General features: G+C 42.7%; 1 protein-coding gene across 2 annotated transcripts in view; it reads left to right on the top strand.

Annotated features, from left to right (window-relative positions):
* Positions 1 to 19,144, top strand: part of LOC109916958 (2-hydroxyacylsphingosine 1-beta-galactosyltransferase-like) — a 103,582-nt gene that overhangs the window by 53,864 nt on the left and 30,574 nt on the right. For both annotated transcript variants that reach the window (XM_048599951.1, XM_048599945.1), the window contains exon 2: positions 13,895 to 14,037. In XM_048599951.1, coding sequence (XP_048455908.1) covers positions 13,901 to 14,037 — 137 coding nt within the window. In that variant the 5' untranslated portion in view covers positions 13,895 to 13,900. The remainder of the gene's footprint in view (positions 1 to 13,894; positions 14,038 to 19,144) is intronic.

Here is a 19,144-nt window from a genome sequence, read left to right as displayed (position 1 = left end):
ACCTGTCCGTCCTCCCTGGACTGACCTATCTCCTCCCTACCTCCCCACCTACACTCACCTTTACTGGCTCCATCCCTGCCTCTTTGACCTGTCTGTTTCCTCTCCACCTATCTTCTCCTCTATCCATCTTCTATCCGCCTCCCCCTCCCTATTTATTTCAGAACCCCCTTCCCCTCCCCCATTTCTGATGAAGGGTCTAGGCCCGAAACGTCAGCCTTCCTGCTCCTATGATGCTGCTTGGCCTGCTGTGTTCATCCAGCTCTACATCTTGTTATCTCTGAGCTAAATATTAGATGTTTTTAAATTTGAAAGATTTCAATTTTACTTTATTTGTTATTTTCTTCCACTCTGCAAAAAATGAGAATTGTGTGTTAAAGAAGCTGAAGAAATGTTAGTAGAGAGGGAGTGGCTCAAGTTGAGACCATGCCTTTTATGTTTTAATGGTTGTTTCATGCAGTTCAATAATTAAAATAGTCAATAATCCTGGAATTGTCTTGCATTTATGTCTAAGTGGCTCAGATAAATCTTAAAGATCCTGTAATGTTTCAGTGATTTTGTTACATCCCAATAATAGGTCAGTTTTGCATAGTGTAGATACCTCAAATCCCTCTCTCGCTCAGATCTTCTTTATTTTAATCAGCAATGGAATTTTTTGCAAAGTAGTGATATTCAACAGTTAGTGACAGCTTTAAACATTCTGACTACACTTTTCTCTAAACACCTATTCTAATTCTTAATGTGCTCAACTACAGTTTTTACCACCTTGTTGCCATGCTAATGACCAGTGGAATTAATTGCTTTGCCATTAATCACAATGTAATCCTTCATGCTTGCTTTAATTGACATCGACATGTTCTGACACGTCTTCGGGACAGATGGGATTTGAACCAAAATTGCATGGTCAAGAGGTAGGGATGCTACAGTTATACCACAGAGCCTTGGAGACTGGCTGAGAGAATTTCATTTTTGGTACATTGAGGAAACTGCACTGTTAGGTATTTTAGTTGAGTATGTAAAACTGTGCACAATGCCCCAACTGTGTTTCAAGGGTGTTTAACAGATTCAAAATTATCTCTGCTTTTGTTTCTCTTGTACACCAAATTGATTGATTGATTTGTGAGGTTTAACATGAATGAATAGTGTGTATTTGGTTACTGCCTGCATGTCCAGGATATTGTTGATAAATTACTTAAATGTTCAGAAATATAGTTGCAATTTACAGTGATTGAAGCTGTCTGTTGTGTAATTATTAACCAGAAAATGATGCTGAGTGGAGTTCCTCACGATTGACTTCTTTATTACTCGTTATTTTGTTAATGATTTTATGGGCATTGTTAATATTAATAATACCACTAATGTAAAAATTCAGCAATGGGTTTAGGTTCTTGATAATTAAATTAATTGTCTCAAATATTCTTTGATATCTTATACTATGTGCAAAATATGCTGCTGATGGCCTATTGGTATTATCATTAGACTATTAATCCAGAGACCCAGGTAATGTTCTGGAGACCACAGTTCAAAACCTGCCATGGCAGTTGGTCGAATTTTGAATTCAATTAAAAAAAAAAAAACCTGGAATTAAAGGTCTGATGATGACCACAAAACTGTCGCTGATTGTAGGAAAAACCTATCTAGTTCACTAATGTCCTTTAGGCATTACCTGTCCTTACCTGATTTGACCTACATGCGACTCTAGACCAACAGCAATGTGATCGATTTTGGTCTGCGCTCTGGACAATAAATGTTAACCTAGACAGCGACAGCGACATCCACATCCCATTAATGAATTTATTTTTAAAAAATACATGGAAAGAAAATAACTTTGCAGCTTTGCAATGGATGCCACTATATTTGCTGTCTCAAATGGCCTGTTTTGTGCTCAGTTGATGTTTTGCAGTTTCCTCTGTGAAACAATTATGGGATGTATTGTCATGCTCCAGATGATTATAAATTTTGACTGAGGCATACGTCAGAGACATACACTTAGTATTAATTCAAGGGCACTAAGATCCTTTGGCTTAGTAGAGGTCAGATTGAGTACAGGAGTAGCGAAGTCTTGCTCCATTTGTATGGAAACTTGGTCAGACTGCAACAAGAGTGTGTGCAGTTTTGATCTTATCTTGGGAAAGATGCTGCCCTCCCTCTGAGGCAATAAAGGTCCATCAGACTGGTTTCAGCGATGGCGAGACTGTCCTGTGAAGAGAGGCTGGGTAAACTGGGTTTGTATTCTGTAAGTATTTTTGAAGTTTCAATGAGATCACTCCTCATTGTTCAAACTCCAAAGGGATAGACAGGGTAGATGTATATGAGATGTTTCCCCTATTTAGGGAGTCTAGAACTAGGGAGCACAATTTAAAATAAGGGGTTATCATTTGGATCTGAAATGAGAAATTGTTTTGTTCAGCAGGTTATGAAACAAGGAAATCCTCTACAACAGAGGGCTGTGCAGGCTCACTGAGTATGTTTAAAGTAGAAATTGATAGATTTATAGTTACTAATTGTGTACGGGGATGGGGTGAGTAAAAGGTATCGAAGTGTTTCATTAGCAATGGCATGCTTGATGGTCTGAATGACCTACTGTTTCTATGTCACTAGATTGACTCTGCCTAGGCAGAGTCAATGGCCTAGTGGTATTATCGCTGGACTATTAATCCAGAAACCCAGCTGATGTTCTGGGGACCCGGGTTCGAATCCCACCACGGCAGATGTGGAATTGGAATTCAAAAAAAAAAAGTCTGGAATTAAGAGTCTGCTGATCACCATTAAATCATTGCCATTGTTGGAAAAACCCATTTGGTTCACTGATGTCCTTCAGGGGAGGAAATCTGCCACCTACATGTGACTCCAGACCCACAACAATGTGGTTGACTTTCAACTGTCCTCTGAAATGGCCTAGCAAGCCACAGAGTTGTACCAATTGCTACAAAGACTCAAAGGAATGAAACTGGACGGATCACCTGGCATCGACCTAGGCACCGGAAAAGACAATGGCAGAAACAGCCCTGTTGACCATGCAAAGTCCTCCTCACTAACGTCTGGGGTTAGTGCCAAAATTGGGAGAGCTGTCTCACAGACTAGTCAAACAACAGCCTGACATAGTCATACTCACAGAATCATACCTTACAGACAATGTCCCAGACACCACCATCACTATCACTGGATATGTCCCACTGGCAGGACAGACCCAGCAGAGGAGATGGCACAGTGTTAAACAGTCGGGAGGGTATTGCCCTAGGAGTCCTCAACATTGACTCTGGACCCCATGAAGTCTCATGGCTTCAAGTTAAACATGGCAAGGAAACCTCCTGCTGATTACCACATACTGTCCTCCCTCAGCTGATGAATCAGTATTCCTCAATGTTGAACAACACTTAGAGGGAGTACTGAAGATGTACTCTGGTTGGGGGATTTCAATGTCCACCACCAAGAGTGGCTCGGCAGCAATACTACTGATCGAGGCTGGTTGGGTCCTAAAGGACATAGCTGCTAGACTGGGTCTGCGGCAGGTGGTGAGGGAAAAGCTTACTTGACCTCATCCTTACTAATCTGCTTGCTGCAGTTGTGTCTGTTCATGACAGTATTGGCAAGAGCGACCATTGCACAGTCCTTGTGGAGACGAAATCCTGCCTGCACATTGAGAACAACCTCCATCGTGTTGTGTGGCACTACCGCCGTGTTAAATGACAGACTTCGCACAGATCTAGCAACTCAAGACTGGGCATCTGTGAGGTGCTGTGGACCATCAACAGCAGCAAAATTGTACTCCAACACAATCTGTAACCTCATGGCTCGGCATATCCCCCACTCAACCATTGCCATCAAGCCAGGGGATCAACCCTGGTTCAATGAAGAGTGCAGGAGGGCATGCCAGGAGCAGCACCAGGCATACCTGAAGATGAGGTATCAACCTAGTGAAGCCGCCAAACAGTGAAAGCAGCAAGTGATAGACAGAGCTAAGAAATCCCACAACCAACAGATCAGATCCCAGCTCTGCAGTCCTGCCACAACCAGTCGTGAATGGTGGTGGACAATTAAACAACTCACTGGAGGAGGAGGCTCCACAAATATCCCCATCCTCAGTGATGGAAGAGCCGAGCCCAGCACATCAACACAAAAGATAAGGCTGAAGCATTCGTAGCAATCTTCGGCCAGAAGTGCCGAGTGGATGATCCATCTCGGCCTCCCCCAGTGGGCCCCAGCATTACTGATACCAGTTTTCAGCCAATTCGATTCACTCCACGTGATATCAAAAAACGGTTGGAGGCACTGGATACAGCAAAGGCTACTGGCCCTGACAATATTCCGGCAATTGTACTGAAGACTTGTGCTCCAGAACTTGCCGCTCCCTTAGCCAAGCTGTTCCAGTAGAGTTACAACACTGGTATCTACCCAACAAAGTGGAAAATTGCCCAAGTATGTCCTGTACGCAAAAAGCAGGACAAATCCAACCTGGCCAGTTACCGCCCCATCAGTCTCCTCTTGATCATCAATACAGTGATGGAAGGTGTCACCAACAGTGCTACCAAGCAGCACCTGTTCAGAAATAACCTACTCAGTGACGCCCGGTTTGGATTCCACCAGGGCCACTCAGCTCCTGACCTCATTACAGCCTTGGTTCAAACATGGACAAAAGAGCTGAATTCCGGAGGTGAGGTGAGATTGACAGCCCTTGATATCAAGGCTGCATTTGACAGAGTGTGTCATCAAGGAGCCCTAGCAAAATTGGAATCAATGGGTATCAGGGGACAAACGCTCTGGTGGTTGGAGTCATACCTGACACACAGGAAGCTGGTCATGGTTGTAGGAGGTCAATCATCTCAGCTCCAGGACATTTTTGCAGGAGTTCCTCAGGGTAGTGTTCTAGGTCCAACCATCTTCAGCTGCTTCATCAATAACCTTCCCTCCATCATAAGGTCAGAAGTGGGGATGTTCGCTGATGATTGCACAATGTTCAGCACCATTTGTGACTCCTCAGATACTGAAGCAGTCCATGTTCACATGCAACAAGATCTGGATAATATCCAGGCTTGGGCTGACAAGTGGCAAGTGACATTCGCGCCACACAAATGCCCAGCTAATACCATCACCAATAAGAGACAATCTAACTACTGTCCCTTGACATTCAATGGTGTTACCATCACTGAATCCTCTACTATCAACATCCTTGGGGTTACCATTGACCAGAAACTCAACTGGACTCACCACATTAACACAGTGGCTACAACAGCAGGCCAGAAGCTGGAAATACTGCCACGATTAACTCCTCTCCTGACTCATCAAAGCCTGTCCCCCATCTATAAGGCACAAGTCAGGAGTGTGATGAAATACTCCCCATTTCCCTGGATGAGTGCAGCCCCAACAACACTCAAGAAGCTTGACACCATCCAGGACAAAGCAGCCGCTTGATTGGCACTACATCCACAAGCATTCACTCCCTCCACCACCGACACTCAGTAGCAGCAGTGTGTATTGTCTACAAGATGCACTGCAGAAATTCACCAAAGGTGCTGTCTGAGGACCTTCCAAACACACGACCACTTCCATCTAGAAGGACAAGGACAGCAGATATATGGGAACACCACCACCTGCAAGTTCCCCTCCAAGTCACTCACCATTCTGACTTGGAAATATATCGCCATTCCTTCACTGTCGCTGGGTCAAAATCCTGGAATTCCCTCCCTAATAGCATTGTGGGTCAACCCACAACAGGAGGAATGCAGCGGTTCAAGAAGGTCGCTCACCACCACTTTCTCAAGGGCAACTAGGGATGGGCAAGAAATGCTGGCCCAGCCAGCAATGCCCACATACCACAAAATGATTAGAAAAACAAAAGCGATTTATACTGTTTGGTATTTTCATGCAGATTCTTTTGCTTAAGGTGTTCTAACAGAATATCCGTCTTATGATTTGAAGAACTCCAGCCTAATTGGTGTGTCAAAGGTGGTCCAGTTGATAGCAATTAATCACCTTTGACGCGAGGTTGTGGGTTCAAGACCCCTCCAAAATTTGTGCGTACAAATACAGACTGATATGCTGCATTCCTCCTTCTACATAATGTGTTGACTCTGACTCCGGCATCTGCAGTTCTTGCTATCTCCTAATTCCATTGATGTCTGCCATGTCTCAATGTGTGAATGTAAACCAGAAATCTTGACTGACACTCCTGTGCAATATTGAGTAAGAATTGTCCTTTCAGAACTGGTGTCTTTTAGATTAGTGGAGCAGTGAACCAGCTTGTGGAAGCCTACTGCACACCATTTGGCATTTTTGTAAGTACTACGGTTCAAAATTGTTTGATTAACTGTAAAGCACCATGAGACATGTGGTGCTTATGAATTGCAATATAAATGCAAGTTTTTTTTTTAATCTATGATCAGTTTGAATTCAGAGTATTTTTAACATTTCTATGTGGAGCACAAATTTGAAATTGTTCTTAATCCAGCAATGCTAGTACTTGGAATAAGTATTTGTTCCTACAGTATATTGGCTTAGCCATTCACTAGAACAATTTGCCCTGGACTTTCTAGTTCATGGCAATGTGGTGCCGCTCACCAGTGATCCTGAAGTCTGTATGGTGTGGTTTTTACCTTTTCCTGACGACTTGAAAACTGGAGGATTTTCTTGACTTTTAGTAATGCTGATATCAGTAAGTGGGGTAAGCAGACAATCTAAGGTTCTTCAGTAGATTTGTAGCTCGGGTTATGGATGCTGTGGTTGGTTCACTTGCCGAGCTGATTCGTTAGTTTGCAGATGTTTCATTACCCTGCTGGTAACATCATCCGTACAGCCTCCAATGAAGTGCTGTTGTGTTTTTCCATCTGGTATTGAGTCACTTGAAACATGTAATGCAATAGGATCCTATCTCTGAGAATCCTGTGTCATGTGTTTACCATTTAAGGAAATATGGATTGTGATAAGCTTCTTTATTTGATAAAGTTTTATAAAATGTTCATTGTAATATTTTTGTACTTGGGTTCTTGTTGCATGCTTCCAGTGATATTGTTAAAGTACAAAAGCATCAAAAAATGGCAGCGCATTAGGTGGTTATTTGGTCCATAGTCCTCTTTTCAAGCTCCTTGAAGAGCTATCCCCAGCTCTTTTGTCAATTTGTACAATATTACTCTTCAAATATTCATCTAATTTACTTGGAAACTGATTCAATGATAATTTTCAAGTATTTCAGGCTGTGCATTCCAGGTAATGGTGACTTGCTTCAATTTTTTTCCTTTCATTATTTCTGATACTTTTGCTAATTACTTTTTAAAAAAACTGTCCTTTTGGCTACAGTTCCATTATTGGAAACAATTTTCTCAATGACTGTGAAAATTGTTCCTTCTTGTGAACACTCCATCCCCTTAACTTTTTCTGCTCCATGGAAAAAAACCCCTAACTTTGCAGGCCTAATCATATAACTGAAGTTTCACAACTTGTACCATTTCAGTGAATTTCCTCTGCAATCTAAGACCTTTAATGTCCTTCTGAAATGTAGTGCCCAGAACTGAACACTGATTAGCTAAGGGCTGTGATTTGTAAAAGTTTAGTATGACTCCCTGGCATTTCTACTCTTATCCTTACTTGATAGAATAGGTGCTCATTGAACCCATTAACTTCTTCAGCAAAATAAAAATGGAAAAAACTGTGGATGCTGGAAATCAGAAACAGAAACAAAAACAGAAATTGCTGGAAAAGCCCAGGCAGGTCTGGGAGCATCTGTGGAGAGAAATGCCACAGTTTCTAGTTCTGAGGAAGGATCACTGGACCTGAAATGTTAATACTGATTTCTCTCCACAGATGCTGCTAGACCTGCTGAATTCTTGATTAGATTTACTTTGGAATCAATTTTGTTGCTTATAACGATGTGTGCTTTTGAGAAACTGACCACTATTGCTGTCTTGGATGATTGAGCATCAAAGCCATTTGTTTAGATTTTGTGGTATTGTCAATTTTAGTCAGTTAAGCCTTTCGTATTCTATTTGTTTGTTTTTCCTGTCAAAATTTTGCAAAGCAGTGAAGAAATTCTTCCCAGAATGCTACCAAGGAAAGGCATGCTTGTAATAGTGATGCAATCTCACCCTGTCATTCATTTTCAGCTCCAGCTCCTTCAATTTCCAAGTCTTGCTCTGTGGTTCTTTGGATGCAACAGCAGGCACAGAGACCAAAGTAAACACTGTTGCCAAAGCATTGTGTTTCTTGTTCTTGGGCTGTGTCCTCATCAGGCTTTTAGAGGAGTCAACTAGCCATACAGTTGTCTGATTCCATTAGTCACAAACATCGGGCACAGAGAGGTTAATGACACGATGAGCAAAGTAAGGATGGCCACCACAGGCATGGCAATAAAATAGCATCCAGCCCAAACAAAGTGGCTAATTTAAAGGAGATTAACCACAGTGTCTGAAAAACTGTAGTACAGACCCAGAAAAAAAACCACAGAATAACTCGTTCCCACAGTTCTTGTTGGGAGATTTTGGTACGTATGGCTAGTCCATACAACTGACATAAATCACAATAGTAATCAAGTCATTTGGAGCTTCAGTATTTCTGAACAGGATATGTATGCTTAGCAAGTTGTATCAGTGGAACTGCAACAACTGGCGTCTTGTGAATCTAAGTTCACAATTAACTGTTTACGCAATATTGTGCAAAATCTGATTTTGTTTTTGTGCTATCTGTTGGAAATGTCAATGAAGTTAGTTCAATAATGGCAGCTTGCTGTGAATGTACACACTAAATTTTTCTCAATCCATGCACACAGGAAAATAGTGAGAATGGAACTTCTTAAATGAAATTTTAAAAGACTGAAGAACATTGTGACAAGGTTTTTGAACTCTGTTGATTTTGAGGAAGTTTGAGTAACTTGAAAGATGGAGTACACATGCATTCAAGTTAGCACAAAAGGCATATTTGAGGATAATTGAGGAAGTCAACCAGGTGCAACTAGTGTAATTGCACATTAAGGTTATACATTTGCCTGAAAGTATCTAACGTAGGATATTAGGGAAGGATAAATGGATCTCCTTGCCATGATGGAGTCAAATATTTTTTGATATAACTTTCAATCAGTGTTCAAGATGCATACTGCTTGCTTCTGTGGAATGCTGGAATTCATGAAAATTTGAATTGGTTAAGGCACAACTATAAATGAAATTGGCATGGAGTTACTTTCCACAAAAGGAAACTATTGTCAAGTGAGACTGTTATATCTACATTTTAGAATTAAAGAAACTCTCTCCTCACATCAGTAGGGTGTGAACGTAGACACATTAAGATTTGATTTCGAGAAGGCCAAACAAACAACAAAATATAGGCCAAGGTTTTGACCAATGCAATAAACTGACATGGTATGATGCCTGCGATTAGGCCACAATCATGGAAATAGAAAGAGTTGCAAATTGCTACTCCAGAACTAGCTATACCTCCAGCCAAGCTGTTGGGGTACAACTAGAAATTTAAAATAAGAACAAAAAACTTTCAACATAAAATGTTAACTTTATTTCTTTGCAGTTATTTCCTGACCAGAAATTTTCTTTCAAGCATTTATTATTGATCTTATAGTTGTTTACATAGTGCTTTGATAGAAAAGAACTTGTTTTCTCTGCCTCCACAAATTCTTTTTGTCTTGCATTCATCAGAACAATTTCCAAGAAATACCAATGTAAAGGGGAAATAGCACTTGTGCTGTATGAGAAGTGAGTCCTTATTGGTAGAGGCATTGCCATACCCAGACTTACTAAGCAGCATCTTTGTAAATTAGATGGCACATAAATCCATGTGTCATCAAACAGTTCCGTTCTCATAAAGTATAAATGATATTTTAAACTACAACATATTGTGCTGGAAATCTGAAACACAATGTTGGGGGAGGTGTAGGGGCAGGTGTAGCACTTCATGCGGTTGCAGGGAAAGGTACCGGGTGTGGTGGGGTTAGTGGGGAGAGTGGAGCAGACAGGGGAGTCGCGGAGTGAGCAGTCTCTACGAAAGGCAGATAGGGGTGGGGAGGGAACTATCTGTCTTTTGTAGGGACCGCTCAATCCGCAACTCCGCGTCTGCTCCACTCTCCCCACTAACCCCACCACACCCGGCACCTTTTCCTGCAAGTGCAGGAAGTGCTACACCTGCCCATATGCCTCCCCTACCACCCTCCTCACCTCCATCCAAGACCTAAAGCAAACTTTTCACATCTGACAGGGGTTCACCTGTACAACCTCCAACCTGGTCTACTGTATCCTTTGCTCCCGATGTGGCCTCCTCTACATCGGTGAGACCAAGCGCAGACTCGTGAACCGTTTCATGGAGCATCTGAGCTCTGTATGCAATAATTGTCAACACCTTCTGGTTGCCAACCATTTTAACTCTTTCTCTCCCCCTGCCCTCCCACTCCCAGGGTGATATGTCCATCCTGGGCCTCCTCCAGTGCCACACTGACACCATACGCAAACTGGAGGAGCAACACCACCTATTCCACCTAGGGACCCTACAGCCTGATGGCCTTAACATCGAATTCATCAGTTTTAAAATCTCCTCATCCCACGTCCAAACCTCCCTTTTGTCCCCGCCTCCTTCACCTGACACAACCTGTCCATCATCTTCCCCAACCTTTCCGCCCTACCCTTCCCACCGACTAATCCTCACTACTCCCTACCTGCATCCACCTATCACCATCCCACCAACCTTTCCCCAGTCCCACCCCCTCCCTCTATTTATTTCCCAGCTCCCTTCCTCCTCCCCATTTCCGAAGAAGGGTCCCAACCTGAAATGTCAACTTTCCTGCTCCTATGATGCTGCCTGACCTGCTGTGTTCCTCCAGCTCCACACTGTGTTGTCCCTTAAATTCATGGGACGTTGGCACCAGTACTGGAGGAGGAGGGAATTGTTCTGGTGGGATTGGTTCCACTTGAGTCATGCTGGTGCCAGAGTCCTGATGAGTTGTGTAACTATGGCTGTGGATAGGACTAGTGGAGGGGGAAACTTATGGTAACAGTTAAAAGCTCAGCAGAGGGTATTCAAAGCTTCTAAATAAGTCAGAGGACAGAGTATGAAAAGGGTCAGGAATCTAACTTCAGGCTCAGCAGATAAAAGAACAACCATCAAAACAGGGGCAGTTAATGTAGCACAGAGTGTTGCACTTAAATGCACACAGTATATGAAACAAGGTGAGTGAGCTTGTAGCGCAGATTGAAACTGACAAGTACCAACTGGGTATCATTGAGAGGGCATCAGGGCTGGGAACTAAATATCAAAGGATATGTGTCCTTTTGAAAGGACAGGCAGATGGACAGAGGGAGTGGGTTGCCTTCATAGTAAGAAATGAAATTTAATCATTAGTAAGAAGTGATAGAGTCAGAAGACGAAAATCCGTGTGGGTACATTTGATGAACAACAAAAGCAAAAAAGACCCAAATGGGAGTTACGTACAGGCCTCATAGCAGTAGTCAGGGTTTGGGGAAGAAAATAAATCAGGAGATAAGAAAAGGCCTGTAAGAAAGGCACTATTGCAATAACCATAGAGAAGACCCTTATGCAGGTGGAGTGGAAAACTCAGGTTGTTAACATCTCAAAATAAATTTTTGGAATGCCAATGAGATGGTTTTTGAAGCCGCTTGTGTGGAGCCCATGAGGGAACAGGCAGCTCTGGATTTGGTGGTGTGTCATGAGGCTGACTTGATTAGGGAGATGAAGGTGAAGGAGCTCCTAGGGGGCAGTGACCATAATATGATAGAATTCACCCTGCAGTTTGAGAGGGAGAAGCTGGAATCAGATGTAACGGTATTACAATTGAATAAAAGTAACTCCAAATATGTGAGGGAGGAGCTGACTAGAGTTCATTGGAAGGGGTGCCTGGCAGGGAAGACAGTAGAGCAGCGATGATAGGAGTTTCTGGGGGTAATTCAGGAAGCACAGCGGAAATTCATCCCAAGGAAGAAGAAACATGCTAAAGGGAGGAGTGCCAACCATGGCTGATAAGGGAAGTCGGGGACGTATAAAAGCAAAAGCGTTCGATGTGGTGAAGATTAATGGGAAGCTAGAGGTTTGGGAAGCCTTTAAAAATCAGCAGAGAATATCTAAAAAAGCAATGGGGGGGGGAAGAATATGAAGTATGAGAGTAAGCTAGCTAGTAATATAAAATATTGCAAGTGTGTGTTTTTAAATGTATCAAAGGCAATGTGGACACTGGATAGCTGGAATATGAGACTGGAGAAGTAATAAAGATGAACAAAGAAATGGCAGATGAACCGAATAGGTACTATGCATCATTCTTCACTGTGAAAGAGACCTGCAGTGTTGCAGAAATTCAAGAGTCGGGGCAGGGGTGAGTGTAGTAACCATCACGAAGGAGATGGTGCTGGGGAAGCTGAAAGGACCGAAGTCCGATAAATCACCCGGACCAGATGGACTGCACCCCAGAGTTCTGAAGGAGATAGCTGAGGGAATTGTCGAGGCACTGGTAGTGATCTTTCATGAATCACTGGAGTCGGGGAGGACTGGGAAATGGCTAATGTAGCACCCCTGCTTAAGGAAGGAGGCTGAAGACAGGAAATTATAGGCCAATAAGTCTGTCCTTCGTCGTTGATAAGGTTTTAAAAGTCCATTCTGAAGGATGAGATTGCGGAGTACTTGCAAGTTCATAGAAACTGAATCACAGAAACCCTACAGTGTGGAAACAGGCCATTTGGCCCAACAGGTCCACACCGCCCCTCCAAAGAGCGTTCTACCCAGACCCATTCCCCTACCCCTGCATTTCCCTTGTCTAACCCACCTAATCTAAACATCCCTGGACGCTATATATGGGCAATTTAGCATAGCCAATCCACCTACCCTGCACATCTTTGGACTGTGGGAGGAAACTGGAACACCCGGAGGAAACCCACACAGACACCGGGAGAATGTGCAAACTCCACACAGGCAGTCATCCACGCTTGGAATTGAACCTGGGTCCCTGGTGCTATGAGGTAGCAGTGCCAACGCTAACCACTGAGCCACCGTACCGCCCTGAGACAGCATGGATTCGTCAAGGGAATACATACCTTACAAATCTGTTAGAATTTTTTGAGGAGCTAGTGGATGTGATCTATTTGGATTTCTAGAAGGCCTTTGACAAGGTGCTGCACAGGAGGCTGCTAAATAAGATTATCCCATGGAGTTAGGGGCAAGATACTAGCATAGATGATTGGCTGAAAGCAGAGAATAGGGATAAAAGGATTTTTTTCAGCATGTCAGCCAGTGACTAGTGGAGTTCTGCAGGGGTCTGTGTTGGGACCACAGTTGTTCCTGTTGTACATTAACCTTCGAAGGAAGTGAGTATTGTTGCTAAGTTTACAGAAGACAAAGATATGTGGAGGGGCGAGGAGGCTGCAGAAGGACTGGGACAGGCTAGGAGAGTGGCCATTGTATTTTGGAAAATTAGGTATTTGTACCATTTTTACAATTAATGTACGAGTTTTAATTAAGGAGGAGTGTAGTGTATTGCAAGATCTGAACACTTTGTTACACTGTCTATTCTGTTCATTGATTTGTTCGAGATGTAAAAGTAAGCAGGTTCAGTAATAGCAGTCCACTCTGAATCCACATGGTGAGTTTTTGCCTTGCAATACATAACAACTTCTATTCCCCTACTCTCATGCCAGTGATAAGATCCTGGGTTCAATTAAATGGCCTTCATGGGAATGGGGTGCCATTATTGCTGTTTATTCAATAACGGCAATGTTAAAGAATTGCTGTGTTTTTAGCCTTACACCATATGCAAGTAAATCATGTGACATCCTATAATGTGAAAAACAAGTTTAGCAAAGATATGTCTGATGTTATATCTTCCTGAAAAAGGAAATGTACAGTTTGAGACATTAAACAATGCTTAACTTAACATTAACATGTATTCCTTTTATGTATATCTCAGGACTTCATGACCTGGGCAGATGATGCTAAAGAGGAAGGCTTTGTCCTTGTGTCTTTTGGAGCTGGTGTGAAATATCTGTCGGATGATGTTGCACATAAATTAGCAGGAGCTCTGGCACGGCTTCCTCAGAAAGTAGTGTGGAGGTATGTACATGATAGGTGAAATGGAGGATCAGTGTTGGTGAAAGAAAATAGAATGCGACTGTTCTTCAACAGATTGATTGATTGATTTTGTCACTTGGAATGTTCCAGTTTTCAGTTTAAAATGCAAATAATGATGAACAGTACTGAGTAAATTGAGGTAATTTCACTATTTTTATATTACAACAAAATTATGAAAAATCTATTTAATTGTAGAATGATTGATTTAAATCAACTGTTTTATCTTTGATCAAAAGTAGTACAATGGAAACACTTGTGTATTGACGCCAGGGTTTATTTTGGTCTAATGGTTACACCTCTAAGCATAAACAGATCAAAGATGTTTATTCCTGTCAACAGAGCTCTCATGATGCTGTTCATGGTGAATTGGATGGCATGAGTTGAAGGGGCCAGGGATTGGGATGAGGGCTTACTTCTCCACTGACCCGATTAGAAAGAAAGTTGTAAGGTACCAGCTTTAGTATATGTTGATTGATTAGCTCCGGGAATGTTTTTTTAGCCATTACAGACTTAAAGTTGTTTGTTTTATTTTTAGCAATTTACAAATCCTTTGAGGAAATAACTTTTTTACTCCAGATACCATGGGCAAATTCTCAAGTTTTCTCCATTAGCAATTGTCTCACTCATTATTCTTGTTTAACAAGTTTTTGGATAAAACAAATAGGACTTTTCATCAATCGAGCAGGAAGGCGGACGTTTCGGGCCTAGACCCTTCTTCAGAAAAGACTCTTTTTTGACTCCTCATTTCTGAAGAAGGGTCTAGGCCCGAAGCGTCCGCCTTCCTGCTCCTCTGATGCTGCTTGGCCTGTTCATCCAGCTGTACACCTTGTTATCTCAGATTCTGCAGCATCTGCAGTTCCTACTATCTCAGGACTTTTCATCAATACCCCCATTGAAACTTGAATAACACTTAACTTCAGGAATTTCTGCTGTGGCATGCAAATAAGTAAATTGACCAGATTAATGCATTTAAGATACAACACAAATGGACCTGCCATTTCAATGAAGAAAGTGTCAATAGTCACAAATAACATGCTGTATTTGCTGATATAGGGGACTCCATGAATTTAGTAATCTGTAACATTTTTTCATAAAAATTATTGCAGAAGATGTTGAATATTTGGGTTGCACCATTTTCTTAAAAGCTGTTTAATTTGTTTAGCAGTGCAAATAGTGTTTGCTTGGGGATTTTGATCCACTGACTGAAATAGAAATGAGTTGGGGCTAGAAATGATGGTCCTCACTTTAAATGACTGTTTTTATATAAAATGATTGCCAGAAAATGCAATTTTGCAGTTTTCTAAAGGTACACATGAGCAATTATTCAATAATTTCCTAAGATTCTCAGAGTATCTGACTCCAACTTTAACAGACTTTTTAAAAAAAAAATTACTAATTTATAGGTTTCCATCTTGAAATGCAATTCCTGTGTTACATCCTGCATTTGATTTTCATAGCGACAACATAGTGATTGAAACAATGGCTGACATTTTTTTGATTGCCATCAGAACAGATTTGAATAATAGTAGTCCTCTTTAGGATTACCCACTTTTTTGTCCGTGAATGTTCGAATTCCAAATGTGGTCTATCCTGAATGCATCATTAGAAGAAATTAAGGAGAAATCCACTTGGCCTGCAAGGCTGCTTATGTGCCAAGATACAGCTTTTTTTTGGAATGACGGCTGCTTCTGTATTTCACAAATTCTTAGAACCCCTACAGAACAGAAAGAGGCCATTTGGCCCATTGAGTTTGCACTGACCCTCAGAAGAGTGTCCCACCCAGATGCAGCCCCCACCCTATCCCTGTAACCCCACATTTACCATGGCCAATTCTCCTAGCCTGCACATCCCTAGTCACTACAGGGAATTTAGCATGGTCAATCCGCTTAACCTGCAGATCTTTGGACTATGGGAGGAAAACAGAGCAGCCAGCAGAAATCTATGCAGACACTGGGAGAACGTGCAAAACTCCACACAAACAGTCACCCAAGGCTGGAATTGAACCTGGGTCCCTGCAGCTGTGAGTTAAATTGTTTTAAGGTCTCAAGGTCAATTGGACAGCCGCTGCAAAATGGCAAGTGAGAGTGTAGGGGGCAGGTGGCTAAGGGGTGTAGGGTGCCATTTGAATGCGGTTATGTTGCTAGTTGGGTTGGGTGGATAGAAAACCAGGTAAATGAATGAGTGTGCTTAGCATAGTATGGGAGTGGGGGGAGAGGCTGAGGACTTCAGAGAAGTGTCGGACCTGCAAGGTGGTGTGGGGCTGTGGAGTGTTGGGTTGGATATGTATTGTCTGGAGTTGTCAGCTGGTTTCTGGTTTGGCAGTGCCAGGAGTTGGGGGTTTTTGAGCCTGACAGGGCCAGGTAGTTGGGTGATCTGGGGAGCAAATTTCATTGGGCCGAACAGGTGGATTGTTGTTACAATGGGGCAGTGGAGGGGAGTGGTGAAGTTTGTAGCGGTTTGGAGACATAGAACATAGAACATGGAACAGTACAGCACAGTACAGGCCCTTTAGCCCACAATGTTGTGCCGACCTATTATCCTACTAAGATCAATCTACCCTGCATACCCTACATTTTACTATCCTCAATGTGCCTATCCAAGAGTCGCTTAAAAGTCTCTAAAGTATCTGACTCCACTACCACTGCCGGTAGCGCATTCCACACGCCCCCCCACTCTGTGTGAAGAACCTATCTCTGACATCTCCCCTATACCTTCCTCTGATCACCTTAAAATTATGCCCCCTCGTAATAGTCATTTCTGCCCTGGGAAAAAAATCTCTGGGTATCCACTGTATCTATGCTTCTCATCATCTTGTACACCTCTATCAAGTCACCTGTCATCCTTCTTCGCTCCAATGAAAAGAGCCCTAGCTCCCTCAATCTTTCCTCATAAGGCCTGCCCTCCAGTCCGGGCAGCATCCTGGTAAATCTCCTGTGCACCCTGTCTAAAGCTTCCACATCCTTCCTATAATGAGGTGACCAGAAGTGAACACAATATTCCAACTGTGGTCTAACCACAGTTTTATAGAGCTGCAGCATAACCTCACAGCTCTTAAACTCAATTCCCCTGCCAATGAAAGCCAACACACCATACACCTTCTTTACGACCCTATCAACTTGGGTAGCGACTTTGAGGAATCTATGGACGTGGACCCCAAGATCCCTCTGTTCCTCCACACTGCCGAGAATCCTGCCACTAACCCTTTTATTCTACATTCAAATTCGACCTTCCAAAATGAATCACTTCACACTTTTCTGGGTTGAATTCCATCTGCCACTTCTTTGCCCAGCTCTGCATCATGTCAATGTCCCATTGCAACCTACAGCAGCCTCCACACTGTCCACAATTCCACCAACCTTCGTGTCATCGGCAGACTTACTAACCCACCCTTCCACTTCCACATCCAAGTCATTTATAAAGATCACAAAGAGCAGAGGTCCCAGAACAGATCCCTGCGGAACACCACTGATCGCCGAGCTCCAGGCTGAATACTTTCCATCTACTACCACCCTCTGTCTTCCATTGTGGGGCGTATTGGGGCCAATATGCTTTGGGAGGGGGTGTTGTCAAGAGGAGTCAGTGACGTGTTTAGGAGTTCACTTTCATAATAATCCAAAAATTGCAGTAGGTTTTTAATCTCCTAACTATTCTTAGACAATGAGCAAATTTGAATCAGAACTCTACGATGAAGTCCTTAAAAGTTAAATTTCTGAGGGTTCCAGATGCACAAGAATTGCTTCAAGAAAATCTCCAATTATCATGTTTATAATGAGAATGTTAATTCCTTGAAGATTAAGGATTTAATATGTTAAAGAAAGTAGTCACAACTTACATTTATATGCCACTTTCAACACAGTGAATCACTTTGGATTTTATAAATATGAAAAATAGATGCCACGTGGGATTGGAGACCCATAAGTTGCAAGAGGATGGCGAGAGCGGTTAGAGTTATTAAGGGACTGAAAGCTTTGCCAACATTGGTATGGTGAAAAGAAGGGTGCAAACAAATAATGCCAGAGGCATTAAGCAAGAGGCATGCATGACTAAACAAGATTACAGATGTGAGGAGGCATGCGGGACAATGAGCAAGACAATGATTTTAACAGAATAGGATATGAACGGAGAGCCAGTGCTTATCTCTAAAGATGAGGGTTGTGGACAAGTTAGATTCAATATGGGGCAGTTGTCAGATAGTAGACTTATTAAGATTCATTAATTCCAGATAATTAAATTTCAGATGTTTTAAATTTGTGTAACGGACAGCGGAAAGTGCCTTTTGAAATAATGTGTGATGACAAAAGCATAAAGGTTTTGTCAAATTTTGTAGAGATCTTGGTGATTGGAGTATATGTGAACATTTTGCATTGACCTAGGTTTGTACTCCAGTTACCTATCTCTTGACGGTCAAGATGGAAGAGTGAGATCAATAGTGAACTTGACTCTCCTTTGTAAATTTGCTTGAAAGTTGGCAACTTTTATTGCCCTCAAAAGTACTACTACACTGTATCCAAGATAGTAGGAACTGCAGATACTGGAGAATCTGAGATAACACGGTGTAGAGGTGGATGGACACAGCAGGCCAAGCAGCATCAGAGGAGCAGGAAAGCTGACGTTTCGGGCTTAGACCTTTCTTCAGAAATGGGGGAGGGGAAGGGGGTTCTGAAATAAATAGGGAGAGAGGGGGAGGCGGATAGAAGATGGATAGAGGAGAAGATAGGTGGAGAGGAGACGGACAGGTCAAAGAGGCGGGGATGGAGCCAGTAAAGGTGAGTGTAGGTGGGGAGGTAGAGAGGAGATAGGTCAGTCCAGGGAGGACGGACAGGTCAAGGGGGCGGGATGAGGTTAGTAGGTAGGAGATGGGGGTTGGGCTTGAGGTGGGAGGAGGGGATAGGTGGAAGGAAGGACAGGTTAGGGAGGCGGGGACGAGCTGGGCTGGTTTTGGGATTCAGTAGGGGGAGGGGAGATTTTGAAGCTTGTGAAATCCACATTGATAACATTGGGCTGCAGGGTTCCCAAGCAGAATATGAGTTGCTGTTCCTGCAACCTTTGGGTGGCATCGTTGTGGCACTGCAGGAGGCCCAGGATGGAC

This window comes from Rhincodon typus, chromosome 1, assembly GCF_021869965.1.
Source record: "Rhincodon typus isolate 14 chromosome 1, sRhiTyp1.1, whole genome shotgun sequence".
In the NCBI taxonomy this organism is placed as follows: Eukaryota; Metazoa; Chordata; class Chondrichthyes; order Orectolobiformes; family Rhincodontidae; genus Rhincodon; species Rhincodon typus.
This window is presented reverse-complemented; position numbering and strand designations above follow the sequence as displayed.